Below are 13,072 nucleotides of genomic sequence, written 5' to 3' on the forward strand. Positions count from 1 at the left end.
ATGCTGACTCTTCAGGTATCCTCCAAAGGTGCTAGAAGTTCAAAGTTCTTCTGCTATAATGCCAGGTATACAAGTGTGTATCTTTTTAAATAATATTGCACATAAAAATCATCTTAAACTTTGTAGTGAAAGCAGGGTTGAAAGACAGTGTTTTCCAAAATAGATTAAAAAGCTACCTGTACACAGTAAATTTTAATTTAAAGAATGCCAAGATTACTCAAAATCTAAGCACATAATACTGACAGAAAAAAATGTTAAATTGCACAACCTACGTATAAATTACAATTGTAAATACTTAGTTTTTAAACATTGAATACCCTTGATTTCACAAATCAGCTAGGTCACTGTCAAAGAATCAGCCTAATGAGTTAGAAATAATTTTCTCCAGAGGGAAAAAAAAAAAAAAGAAAAAAGAAAAAAAAGAAAAAAAAGGAACAAAAAGAAACAAAAAGATTTGCAGTCTTAGACGAAGCACTGGAAAGAGTTAAAGCATTTCAGCTCAGAGGTAGTGCTAAACACATCCAACTAGAAGTCCATTATATTTGAACTATGATGAAGTAACATAGTAAAATGTAGAAAGACTATAAAATTTACAAAAATAAATAGTTCTGAATGCTTTAGAAAATGCAAGAGACTTCGTTGACAAGTGTCTTGATCTGCTTTTCTGACCAAAAGAAAGTAAAATGTGTCTCATTTTTAAAATATACCCATCTCTAGTAATGCGGCTGGATCCATGCAATCCAATTATGCAACTTGACGTATGCCAACTTGGCATAGACTCTGATATTAAAAATAAAGTGGAGGTTTTGTAAAAGATCATCTCATATGAATTTTGTTTTGCATGTAAATTCTTCTGACAAATTAAAAATTGCACATAAAAAAGTTTATTGAAAGAGGCATGAGGGGTGATACGGGTATGTGCCTACTGTTCCACATACACCCTGGAAGGAAAAAGATGATTGCACAGTTCTGATAAATAAATATTTCTTTAAAAAAATCTGCCACTTTTTGGTTTATAAGTTTTGGAAATATTTAGAAGATTTCCCTATAGACAAATTATTTTTAGGTTTAAAGGAATTCTTTACAACTTTTCCAGTGGCTTTTATCCTTAAACCAACTGAAAGTGGCAGTTGGGAAAGTATCTTTGGATAAAACAAGCATCAGGATCCAACAAGAATTTCCATTATGTGGTCCAACTCACTCAAATCTGTTCTACATATCTGAATGTTGCTTGCTGAAGAAGAATTACAAGACGGAAAGGTTTTCAACGGTTCTTCTGTAGCAACAGGCGGTGGTCTGGGTGGCATTAGTGGAGGACAACAAAAGTCTGAATCATACATTGAAGTATCAATATCTTCAAAAATGTCATCTATCGCCAAATCCTTCAAGTAACTAGTTGAATTTGAAATCTCAAAGGAACCAAACACACACTCAGCTCCCTTCAAATCCTGTCTATCATCTTCTASTTTTAGACCAGTATTTTCTGGAAACTTTGGCTGGTCATCTCCACTAGGAACCAGACAAGTAGGTGGGCTTATGTCTTCTACGAAGTCTAAATCCTTCAGAATAGATGAAATAGCAGATGACATATCATCATCTGAAACTATCAGGAGACTATTTTCAATTGGGTCCTCTGCAGACCGCAAGTCACAACAGCTAGACTCTTGCTGACTAATACCTGAAGGCAACTGAAGAGAAATTCCAGATGACTCCATCCCTGCGTAGCTGGGAGAACTAGGAGCAATGCCAGTGCAGACGTTAATTGGCTGTCCACTCTCTTGTCTCATTTCCTCTTGAATTTGCCGCACGGTGTTGGCTATGAGGACAGAACGATGCAAGTTCGGTTCCACCAGCATTTTGTAAGTCTGTAGCTTGGTGAGGCACATATTGAGCACCAACTGCCTCTTAAGTGGGTATGGCAGATTTCGACTGGAATCAAAGGCACTAGAGAGACCAGCCACATTCTCCTCATAGTCACTCAGCTTGCGTTTTAGGCCTCTCCCCAACATGAACCTGGAAGAGGAAAATTCTAAATTAACTGTGGACAAGAATATTGTTTCTTTTGCAGACTTTCAATATACACTTTGGAAAATAGGCAGCATAAAATGCATTGGTTAATTTACACAAGTTCTGATGCTATATATCAGTAAAAAGGCAAAATGAAATCATGCAGAAGATTGTATTCATTAAGAAGATGCACTCTCCAGACATATTACTTTGTAGCAAAATTTTAATGAGAAAACAAAATACAGTATTTTTATAAAAAGCTTTTATATACTTCTAAGTTGATCTGTTTAAAGTCTATTTTTAACTCTAACAATAAAAAATGAATTTAATTATTTAAAAATTATTAGGCTGAGTGTATTTTTTAGGCTTATCCTTAAAAACAAAATGCAAAAAATAACGAGAGAACCGTTCCTAAATCTTATATCCATATGGAATGAAGATGTATACTATGCATTAAAACTGCACAGAAAGTTATTTTGTTAACAGGTACAATAATTAAAATTTTAGAACTATTTTCAACAGCTCTTTTGACATCACTGATGTTTTAGTGTCTTGCTCCCTCTCCTTTTCTGATGACTTAAATTCTTTAGCTCCAGTTGAACTGTCTAGCTACTGTAAGATTTGACTTGTTCACCACATGCCCTCTGTATCCCACAGAATCACAGAATATTCAAGGTTGGAAGGGACCTCTAGAGATCATCTAGTCCAACCTTCCTGCTCAAGCAGGCACACCTACAGCATGTGGCACAGGGTGGCATCCAGGSGGGTTTTGAAGACCTCCAGAGTAGGAGACTCCACAACCTCCCTGGGCAGCCTGTTCCASKGCTCTGTCACCCTAACAGTAAAGAAGTTGCTCCTCACCTGGAGACGGAACTTCTTRTGCTTCAGCTTGTGGCCATTACCCCTCGTCCTATCGCTGGCCACCAGTGAGAACAGCYTGTCCCCTTCCTCCCTGCATTCTCCCTTCCTGAACTTATACATATTAATCATATCCCCTCTGAGCCTTCTCTTCTCCAGAGAAAACAGGCCCAGCTCACTCAGCCTCTCTTCATACGAGAGATGTCCCATTCCCTTAATCATCCGGGTTGCCCTTCTCTGGACCCTCTCGAGAAGCTCCATGTCCCTCTTATACTGGGGAGCCCAGAACTGCACACAGTACTCCAGGTGCAGCCTCACCAGAGCTGAGTAGAGTAGAGGGGCAGAATCACCTCCCTTGACCTGCTGGCAACACTAGATCAGATGAGACTAACTCAAGACAGCACTAGCTCTTTCTGAGTACACTATTCACAGCAATAAAAAAAAAAAAAGGCACAAAAAATAAAAACTAGTTTTTTGTTCATAAAAAAAAAAAAAAAAAAAAAAAAAAAAAAAAAAAGGCTGCCTGGGTATAATCAGAGCTACCCCAGTCACGCGCTCAGGGAGTACCCGTTGCTAACGGTGCATCATTAAATGCAAGTCAGCCTTTGGATTGCATAAAACACACATCCTTCACTACGAGCATTTACACTGCCACTCAGACATACCCTCCTGAATGTTTACAGTGATATAAGTAGATTAAAAAGTCAGAAAGTGCACAGAAGGGCAGGTAGCTTGTTAGACTTAGTTGCTTACGTGACAATCAATTTTAATTGCTGCCCAAATTTCATGCTGACAAGAAACACTGAATAGTGAAATACTGCAATTTACAGGTTTAAGRAAAATAAAAACATCTATTTTTTTTCAGAGATATGAGCAGTGTTACTCCCAACTTTCCCACTTCCCAGAAAACATAAAAGGTAAAAGTTAACTGACATAAAAACTTCCAATTAGTTCAGCCTAACCACAATCCCTGCGAAAATTACAGAGCATTTCCAAGCATATGAAAAAAGGGGTGACTGGAAATAGCAAGCACAGATTTACCAAAGACAAAGGTAGGCCTGACCTACTTTCTATGTGGTTCTGTAAATGAGGGGCAGCAGTTAATACTTGTCTTGATTTTAGCACGGCCACAACAGCGACTCTCATATCACCCTTGTATTAGGTCCATAGTTCCTAGTTTACTTAAGTGTACTATAAATCGGGAGAAAATTTGGCTAGGCCACATGACTTGAAGGATTATAGTCACTGCTCACAGGCAGAAGGTCACAGCACGCTACTGACTTAACAYTAAGGACATCCAGCTGCAGATTAGCAAATAGCATTTTTAAGATGACCTATTCTTGTAGTGAGATAAAGGAAAATGTAGTTGCTTTCTGAAAACTTTTTCTTTTGCAGAGAAACAGATGTAGGTCTAACACATGCTAAAACAGAACATTGTATGCACCTCTAAAATACATGAGATCAAAGCAAATACATGCTTGCATAGTGAGTAATCACCTATTCAAATCTATACTGTATTTCAGAGGCAGTTTCAGGGAAAAGAGTAGTTTATAAGCACTTGTACATACACTAAGTAACTCCCTTTCTGTGTATGCACAAGTGCTTATATCAGCCACAGGAAACACTATTAGGATCTTGATTACATGCAGTATCTTAAYGCGTCCATAGAACACAGACACATCCCTTCCAAACAACAACAACAAAAAAAAACCATAAATTAGACGCCCAGTGGCAGATTAGGGGCAGATCCTTCATGTACAATGATCCAGACTCCGCACGCTACACGGGGCCTCCCAGCTTCCTTTTCATGTGAGCACTGGATACTGCCAGCAACTRCTCAGCTGATGGTTGCAGCTGCCAGCTGCTGGCCTGTTGCTAGACTTTTGGGGACAACGAGATGGCAGAAGGATAAAGCCTCTTTTGCTTTTGGGATTTCTCCAGATTTGCGGGACACACTGCAGGGCTCCACGGCTACATCCATCTGCCTGGACTAGACTCTTGGAAAACTCTTACTCCTCCAAAGAGGAAGAAAGCAAGCAGCCTGTATTTCTCAGTAAGACACATCAGAAAGACAGGCAGTTGGGTATGTCCTGGGCTTAAATTTGTCTCCTAACATTCTGTTTAGGACAGACAGAACCAGGTAGTACTGAAGACTCAACTATGAACAAGAGTCAGCAGGAACTGTAATTGAGACATGAAGTTCAAGTACTATGTATTATTACACAGAGTACCTGGTTGGGGCAAGGAGCAGGGAGATCAGGTATGCTCAATCAAGCTATCAGCAATATTATTACTTTTTACTGGTATTTTTACATACAGTCTATGCAATTAYGCTGGCCTTTAGAACAAAAATACTACCAAATCTATTAACAACTAAACATAGCAGTGGCACCTAAATAGCCACTGCAAATCCTCATAATACAAATATTGATCATCCTTTCTAAGCAGTGTTTAAGTGTGCACTGCTTAAGGCATGACCATACAAAGTGTTAAAAATACACACCAAAACAGGTTTGCAAAGCACCATCATTTTCATACACTGCACACTAWGATTCTCCCCACACATACATAATTAAAGTAAATAATAATTAAACCAAAATTCATACTTAAAAGGGAGCTGAATTAAGACCATACAGGGAACAAGAAGTCTCACATTGCATAAACTGAGAAAGTTTGATTTTGCCACTTCGCTAGTTTTGATTATACTTTTTAAAAATACACTTATGCTTCATTATACATGAAATATTATATACACAGAAAATATTAGACTTTCATCCACTTAAATATGAATAATGKCAATTGACAGTATATCAAAAGATATGTTGGTATAAATTCTGTAAGCATATTTAGAAAGGATGGAGAACACATACCTTGACAAAAAGAAGAAAAAACAAATCCATCCTTACAGTGAGATTTTTAACTTTTAAATTTGCATTGCAGTCCAATTACACTTAATATCACATGTTCATATATGCAGACACCCTCCCTCCCGTTTTTCCTCCAAACTTAAAATAAAAGATTACCCCAGAGAATTCTAGCAATACGTAAATAAGGTTTTAATRCAACCCTATTCTGAATCATGAAGTTTAAGAAACCTTATTTGTTCCGACTTCAAATGATTCTTATTAATGTATTCTCCAATTTCTATTTTCTTAAACAAAACATTTGCTTGAAATTTGAAAGATCCTGAGTTCTACCTGTTTAGTAAGATTTCTGCCTAACCGCAAGTATCCTTAAATGTCCCTATGAGAGATAATGACTTCAGACATTATAAAAAAAAAATATCTGGAAAGAGATTTGGTACCAGAATATCACCGCTGCAGTGCATTTAAAAATGACTAGTGTCATGGTTGCTACAGGAGACATTAAATTTCAGTTGTKTCAAACACTCTCAGCTGCTGACCTACAAAAGATACAAAGCCCCTTTGTTACCAGCTAATCTACATTTTATCAGGCCTTTTGATTTATTTTCTAGTGTAAGAATTTTTGACAGGGTCATATCCTTAACAAGCTACTCCGTATTTCCCAAGTAACTTGCCCCTTAAGAGTACTGTGTGTTTAAAAAAAAACCAAAAACAAATCCAAAATTCACAACTAATCAAATATTCTTTTTTTTGATCACATTGCCTTAGAATATAAGATAGTGATTATACTGTTTAAATATGTAGTGTTTCCTCCACTTTAGTATTCGGTACTTCTGAAAACAAACAAACAAACAAAAGTCAAAACACGCAGACACATGCGCGCGCGCACACACACACAAAAACATGTCTCTATACCCAAATAATTCTGCATTGTTGACTGCTGTACAGTGGTTGGTCCATTCAATTAGCTGACAACTGTACAACCAGTTCAGAGAAGTACAGGTTAAACTTACTAAAAATTTAAGTAGTATTCAGAAAATGTAGTCTTTTTKCTACAGGCTAACTGCAAGAATTGCAGATCTCAAAAACAGGATTCTGGGATATGCTACTCTGATCAAACTCTGTAACTTTTAAATAATAAAATCAACAAAAAAGTTTACGCCAAGTTCAGATGCTAGGTATAAACATACCTCTTTAATAATAAAAAGCTAGGTGTTAGTTATGCTTCCTTTGAATTAAAAAAAAAAGTTAAGCAACCAAATTAAAAAAGAGGAAAAAAAAAGCTTTTTTTTGTCATTAAAAAAACACAACGAGGAATACCACGTCTCATTATTTTTTCCTGACTTTCTCTCATATCCCCCTGCTATATAAACTCAAACCTTGTTACAGGCAAATTACAGTAGAATGGTTTTTAATGCTTAATTACTTTTTGTATGTGTAGAAAAGGAAGCAATGTGAACTGTTGATGTTTATGAGTGTCAAACTCTCCATCCGTATCTCTAAAATACCAAGGAGGCTATACCTAGAGATCCCGTCCCTGAAGCAGAATCCACAATTCCTTTAAGTACCATAGAGGACATTTCACAGCAACTTCTCCCTGCTAGGCTGGGAAGAAGCATCTGTGCTCTGTAACCCTAGACCGTATCCAAGTTTGAAAAAACTTGGAAGAGGCACGTCACTCGTTGGAAAAATCAGTGCAGAATACCAAACAAACAGGCCTCAGAGCTCGCAGCTACTCAGAAGCAACATTCCAAGCTACCAAGAAACATTCACATTGCGAAGTGTTGTGGACAATACAGGACTCGTGCCACCATTTCAGAGAAAAAACACAGCTCCATCTGTCACAAGGTCTGATACTGCAGCACAGCTGCCACTGATACACAGTTAGGAAGTGCAGCTGGAAATGGTCGCAAAGAATGCAGCAAGTGAAAACCCTTAATTACTTCTGTTTGGGAAAACTRCTTACTAGTTTCCTCTTGCTCACCTTGTACAAAATATTTCAAGAGCAGGATAAAACATTTTTATCTCAGTAAATGCATACAGCTTCATTTTCAGTAGTTTCAGAAACCACTGAAAGCATATAAAGCACAAGTGCCGAAGTTAAGCTGTCTGAACTTACTTTTCATGCACAAAACAAGCATCACAGCCAACTACACAAGAGTTATTCATCTACCATTAAAGAATAAATTTAAATGGAAAGATCACCAGTAAAGTACTCGCCTGCAGTATGTGCAGGTCAAAATCATATGCTCAAAAGTGCTCTCCTCAGGCTTTATTTCTTATGATATTATCAAATTCAAGCTTGCTTGACTCTTCATAAAGGCACAATGTCCGAGACTGTCTCAGGTGATAAATATGACTGTTTATCAACAGATGCGATGACAGATTTGAACAGGTATAAGCATCTCCTGAGTGAAAGCTGCTCATCCAGTTTCCAGTAATGCAACTACACTAACTTTATTAACACTGAAATTAGAGATACCTTGCTATTATGATTTGACTCATTTCCTTTCAGAGTCTCCTAGGGCTCATAGCAGTATAAAATGCGTAACAGATAAGACAGCTAGAAGTCTCTCTGGATACTATAGACTTGTGATACTGACAAGCTAATTCATAACTTGACTTCCTGCTTTCCTTTCTTTTTTACAAGCACCCACGTATCCACAAGAATCACAAAGGACTACAGATATCCCCATAGGTAATGGATTATTTAATGATATTTACATGATATTTAATGATAGTCTTTCCCCTCCCCCTCAAAGGATCAGCATAGGCAATATATTGGKCAACAAGATTTCATTAATGATTCTAATTAAATGGCGGACTGGGTCTTGATTAGTGCTCCAAGTACAGGAAGCTGCACGGAAAAAGGTAAACCTAAAGATATGGTAACACACACTGTATAAATCCTTTCTTCCCATCCGGACTTAACACTGATCACTTAAACATGACTTACGTAACACAGTAAGCTGTCAACAGACTACACAGAACAGTGTATTTGATCTGGTGTCCTCAGCAAATGTTGAGATCCCCATAACATCACATCTTGGCTGTTAGTAAAAATTAAGAGGAAGTGAGGAAAGGAAAATTAAACTCATTAAAAGATACCAAACTAAACAGCAACCCAGATCTAAACACCTTTTAAAACACAGAAAAATGGAACTAAATTTTTCTCTCTGCCTCCTGTCCCCAAATTAGCAGAGATGAGTAACTGTTTGAGAAGGCACATGTGGCTCTAAGTGTGCATATAGGGAGGAGTTCTGTCCTACCAGTTTACTCCCACACCTAAGCTCCTCTATAACAACTTCTTTACAGGAGGAGGAATGACCAGGAAATGTTAGTTTTTTGGTCACTAAATCCTGACACGCAAGGCACTTAAGCGTCTCTCTTGCTACTAATGCACCTGGAACAGAGAAGCAAGACATGCTATTTAGACAGAAAAATAAAAAGGGGTGAGGCAAGACTCCCGCATACCTAAGGATAACATCATTTCCCACATTCTGAGAATTAAAAATAGGCTGAAGAGTACTCATTAAGTAGAGGAAAGGAATGAGGGGAGGACTAACCCTAACACAGAAAGAAATCTGGAATTCATAACCTTGCCACTGTCAACTCAGTATTTTCAGAAGCAGAGGACAAATATATACCCTACAGTAATACTTCAGGGCCGAATTGATGTCTACAAAGCACTTAAGAGTAAATTTTGCCTCCGCTAAAATGTTAGGTAGGAGAAGAAACAACTACTCTTGCCAGGTCAAATTGGATCGAGAAACCTCCTGCATTGAAGACAAAGTCCCCTACACCCTTTTTGTTTTATAGAACAAAACTGTTACCAATACTTAATATTGACTCCCACAGCTGAATTCCCCCTTTCAGGATATGTACTTTCCAGAGGCTACAAGTGGCTCTGGGCCATTTACAACAGTAAATGGCATATATTCATGTGGCTGACACCTATTCCAGAAGCTTATATTAGAAAAGATGCTGAGTAACGCAGAGAAAAAGATGTATCCTTAAAAAGCTCTGTCACTCCTCTCTTTCTTTGCCCCCTCTACTTGGATATGGCTGACATTTGCAAATAAAGCTTTTAATGCAAGCGTGTTTAGCAAGTATTTTCAGGAACCTATAATAGATGTCTTTAGCCAGAAGGACCTGAAATCATTTACTAAAGAACAGCACTGAGAAAAAGCAAGCACATCATCAAAAGTTACTAAACTAGAAACTCTTATAGTAAAACTGAACTGTAATTAAATTAGAACATTAAAAAAATAAAAATAAATAAAACAGACAGTGATTATCCAAACATGAATTATGTGCATAAGGTATCATTTTATAAAATAAACAAGTAGTTACCCTTAAAATATGAGAAGTTGTCCAAGCAGGAAGATTCCTGATTTTGCATAAAGTGTGATCATCCAAGACTCTTGAACTATTCAAGAGATCGAGCCATCCACCGAGGTAGGATGATGGAACTTTGGGGGAAAAAATAGAGGAACATTTCATTACTATTAAATTTCTTTAGCAACAGTATTAAGCACACAGTCCCACATAACTAAATGATTAGTGATAAGTCCTATTAAAATAGTTAAATTAGAAAACTGAATTTCATAAATGCACTGAAGTATAATGAGGTAATATTTTTTTACACAAGAAAGGTGGAAATTATCTTTCATAAACAAACGCTACAGAAGGGAACACTGATCTTCCAAGTTTGAGCACAAGAATTTACATCAATACCCCTTCATGTTACTATACACCAATTTACGCTTTTCTCATACAGCAGGAGAGCCAATAACATGAACAGTAAAGAAATATGTTTCAAAGTAATCTCCCAACAATCGCAAAAGAGAAAAGGAATTCAACTTTTAGATTTGGACTTTCATGAGGAATTATTCTTTCACGTGCTCCCCAACTTTCCTCATTTTCACCAACACACTCAAAATCACTATGAGAAAATAGCAGGCATGATGCCTTAGGATACCACGTAATATCCAATGTACTATCACTTTCATCAGGACCCTGATAAAGCAACATCTGTAGTTTGCCAACAGCTAGAGATTAAACCGTGGATTAGATCAAGGCRTTGGAAACCCAGGGATACCAAAAAAGGTTAAAGTGACAGTAAGCTATAGGACAGGTTAGGAGATACAAAAGGAATTGTGTGATCCATGGTTCGTCTGTAGAAAGTGCGTTTTCTAAATCCATGAATTAAAGCCCTTAAACAGCCTAGCCTATGTTCTGGATTGTATATTACATTTGTGTCAATATATATACATACAACCCTTGCTACCGCAGTCCTACCAATTCAACACAAGAGCAAAGATCAATACTATACAGATTACATTCTTACATGATCAAGAACAAAGAATTTAAAAATATTTTAAAAATAACACGGGATAAAAGCCAGTCTTGCATTTAGAAGGCTGGAGAAACAAATAAATACAGTTCATTTAACATAGTAACTCGAAGCCTCATGTTAGCAAAAGGCTCCTCTGTTTATAGAATCTTGGAACAGAAGAGCAATAACRCAGCAGTAAAATGCCCATGACCTAATAATGCCAAATCTAACCCACAGTAATACAACTACAGTAATATCTTCTCYTCCTTCTAGAAGCTGGCTTCTTTCCTAGCATAAGATCCACGCCACTTGCGATTAATAAAATAAAAACAACTTGACAAATGAAGATTCACAACCTTTTTGGTTCAAAACAGCAAGGCTTTAGAAATGTACTACTGATGCTTATTAAAGTGKGCTTGGGAAGTTTCAGTGCAAGGAAAAAACTATTCTATTTTCTATGTAATACAAAAAAAACCCCACATATTTAGAATGTGAAGTCTTCTTAGTATTAAGGTAACSTTTAAGAATAAACAAACAAAAACAAAATAGAACAAAAAACCCTAAAAAGCGCAATGAAAAATTAAAAGTTTTAGATTCCAGGAGCTTGGTGGGGGGAGGGGGAGGAAGCAGCAAGTGATGAAAGATCCTGTTTAATGCATTTTAAAAGGCTAACCTCTTGCTAGAGAAATTCAAGGAGTTTCTGAATTAAATTACTTTATTACATACTTCAATATACATCAAGAGATTGCTACAAAATTTACTGTTTGAGTTCTCTTTTTTCCCCCTATGCAATTTCACACCAAGTGACAATAGGAAGTACAGAGGTGCGGTTGCTAGGTTTCATTTTTATTTTTTTTTAATTATACTGACACATAGTCGTTATGAGCAAAGATGAATTTACATGCGAGGAAGAAAAAAAAAATCTGTCTTTTCTCCTCTTTTCCTCTATTATTTCACCTTGAAGTTTTCTACTATGTGGYTATGGGTCACTTTAGAAATGCGGCACAACATTCATTTCAATGTTCATGGTATTTTCTGTAGGGCAGCTAACTTGAGAACTGCTGAAAGACCATGTCTGGAAAAAAATATATATATACACACATACAGACCTATATAAAAAGATGAGAACTATCATATAAGGGGTTCTACCTACAGCTTTGGAAATGAACTGCTCCAACATATCTTGAAAATAGAAATAAATAAAAATAGAAATGAATAAATAAAACTAGGCCTATCTGRGGCATAATTACTACCTGCATCTATTAAGGAGGTGAATTTAGGATACGCATAGGAAAAAAAACGGAGGCTTGTGCTCCAGCCTTGCTGGTTTGCGAGCCACGCCGAGGAACAGCCGCACCAAGTGAGGCGGCGAGGAGCAGCGGCTGAACACGCCGGGAGCGGCCGCCGCAGGAGCCCCCTCGCTGCGAGCGGGCGGCCACCAGGCCCCGCGGCTGCCGCCCGGGCTGCGCCCGCGGGAGCCGCCACCATTTGGCCTTTGTGGAAGGCGCCCGGTTGGTACTTCCTGCCCGCGCCTCCCCCCGCGGCGGCGGTAACCGGAGACACCCTCGGGCTTCCCGAGCTGCTAAAAGTTACACTCCGCCCCCTTCCCCGCGCCCGCCTCGGCGGAGACCCCGGCCGAGCTAATTATAACTGCGCCAACAACTTCCCCGCGGCCCCTCCGCGCACGCCCCCCCCGCAGCGCGGCGCTTTCTGCCCCCCCCTCCCCAACCGCCCTGCCCAACGGTCGCGCGGCGGCCGTTACTGGCCGCTCCCCCCCCCACACACACACACTCCCCGCGTGCTCCCCCTGCCTCCCTGCCGCCGCCTCCGCGTGCCCCCTGCGCGGCGCACCTGGGAGCGCAGGGACGCCGCGTTCCCTCGCCGCCTGCCGTGCCCTCCCCAGGCAGCCGGCCGGGCTCCCTTCGGCGGGGCTGGCGCTGCGAGCGGGAGGAGGCGGAGGCGAGCGCCACCCCCGCCGGGCCCCGGCAGCCTCCGCTCCGCCCTC

The 13,072-nt window shown here is 39.0% G+C and overlaps 1 protein-coding gene across 3 annotated transcripts; it reads right to left on the reverse strand.

Moving 5' to 3' along the window:
• Window positions 1-423: 423 nt before the first annotated feature.
• LOC112947191 (SERTA domain-containing protein 2-like) lies at window positions 424-12,980 on the reverse strand. Of its 3 annotated transcripts, XM_026039221.1 has the most exons (3): window positions 12,919-12,980; window positions 10,083-10,201; window positions 424-2,013 (listed from the first exon to the last, which is right to left on the reverse strand). In XM_026039221.1, the coding sequence occupies exon 3, from the start codon at window positions 2,007-2,009 to the stop codon at window positions 1,161-1,163; it is 849 nt and encodes a 282-aa protein (XP_025895006.1). In that variant the 5' UTR covers window positions 2,010-2,013; window positions 10,083-10,201; window positions 12,919-12,980; the 3' UTR covers window positions 424-1,160. The 3 variants fall into 3 exon arrangements, with proteins under 3 accessions (XP_025895006.1, XP_025895005.1, XP_025895007.1); XM_026039220.1 differs by lacking the exon at window positions 12,919-12,980 and having other exon boundaries at window positions 10,083-10,216; XM_026039222.1 differs by lacking the exons at window positions 10,083-10,201; window positions 12,919-12,980 and adding an exon at window positions 8,686-8,712.
• Window positions 12,981-13,072: the final 92 nt, after the last annotated feature.

This window comes from Nothoprocta perdicaria, unplaced genomic scaffold (assembly GCF_003342845.1).
Source record: "Nothoprocta perdicaria isolate Ctin4 unplaced genomic scaffold, notPer1 scaffold_223, whole genome shotgun sequence".
NCBI classification, from domain to species: domain Eukaryota; kingdom Metazoa; phylum Chordata; class Aves; order Tinamiformes; family Tinamidae; genus Nothoprocta; species Nothoprocta perdicaria.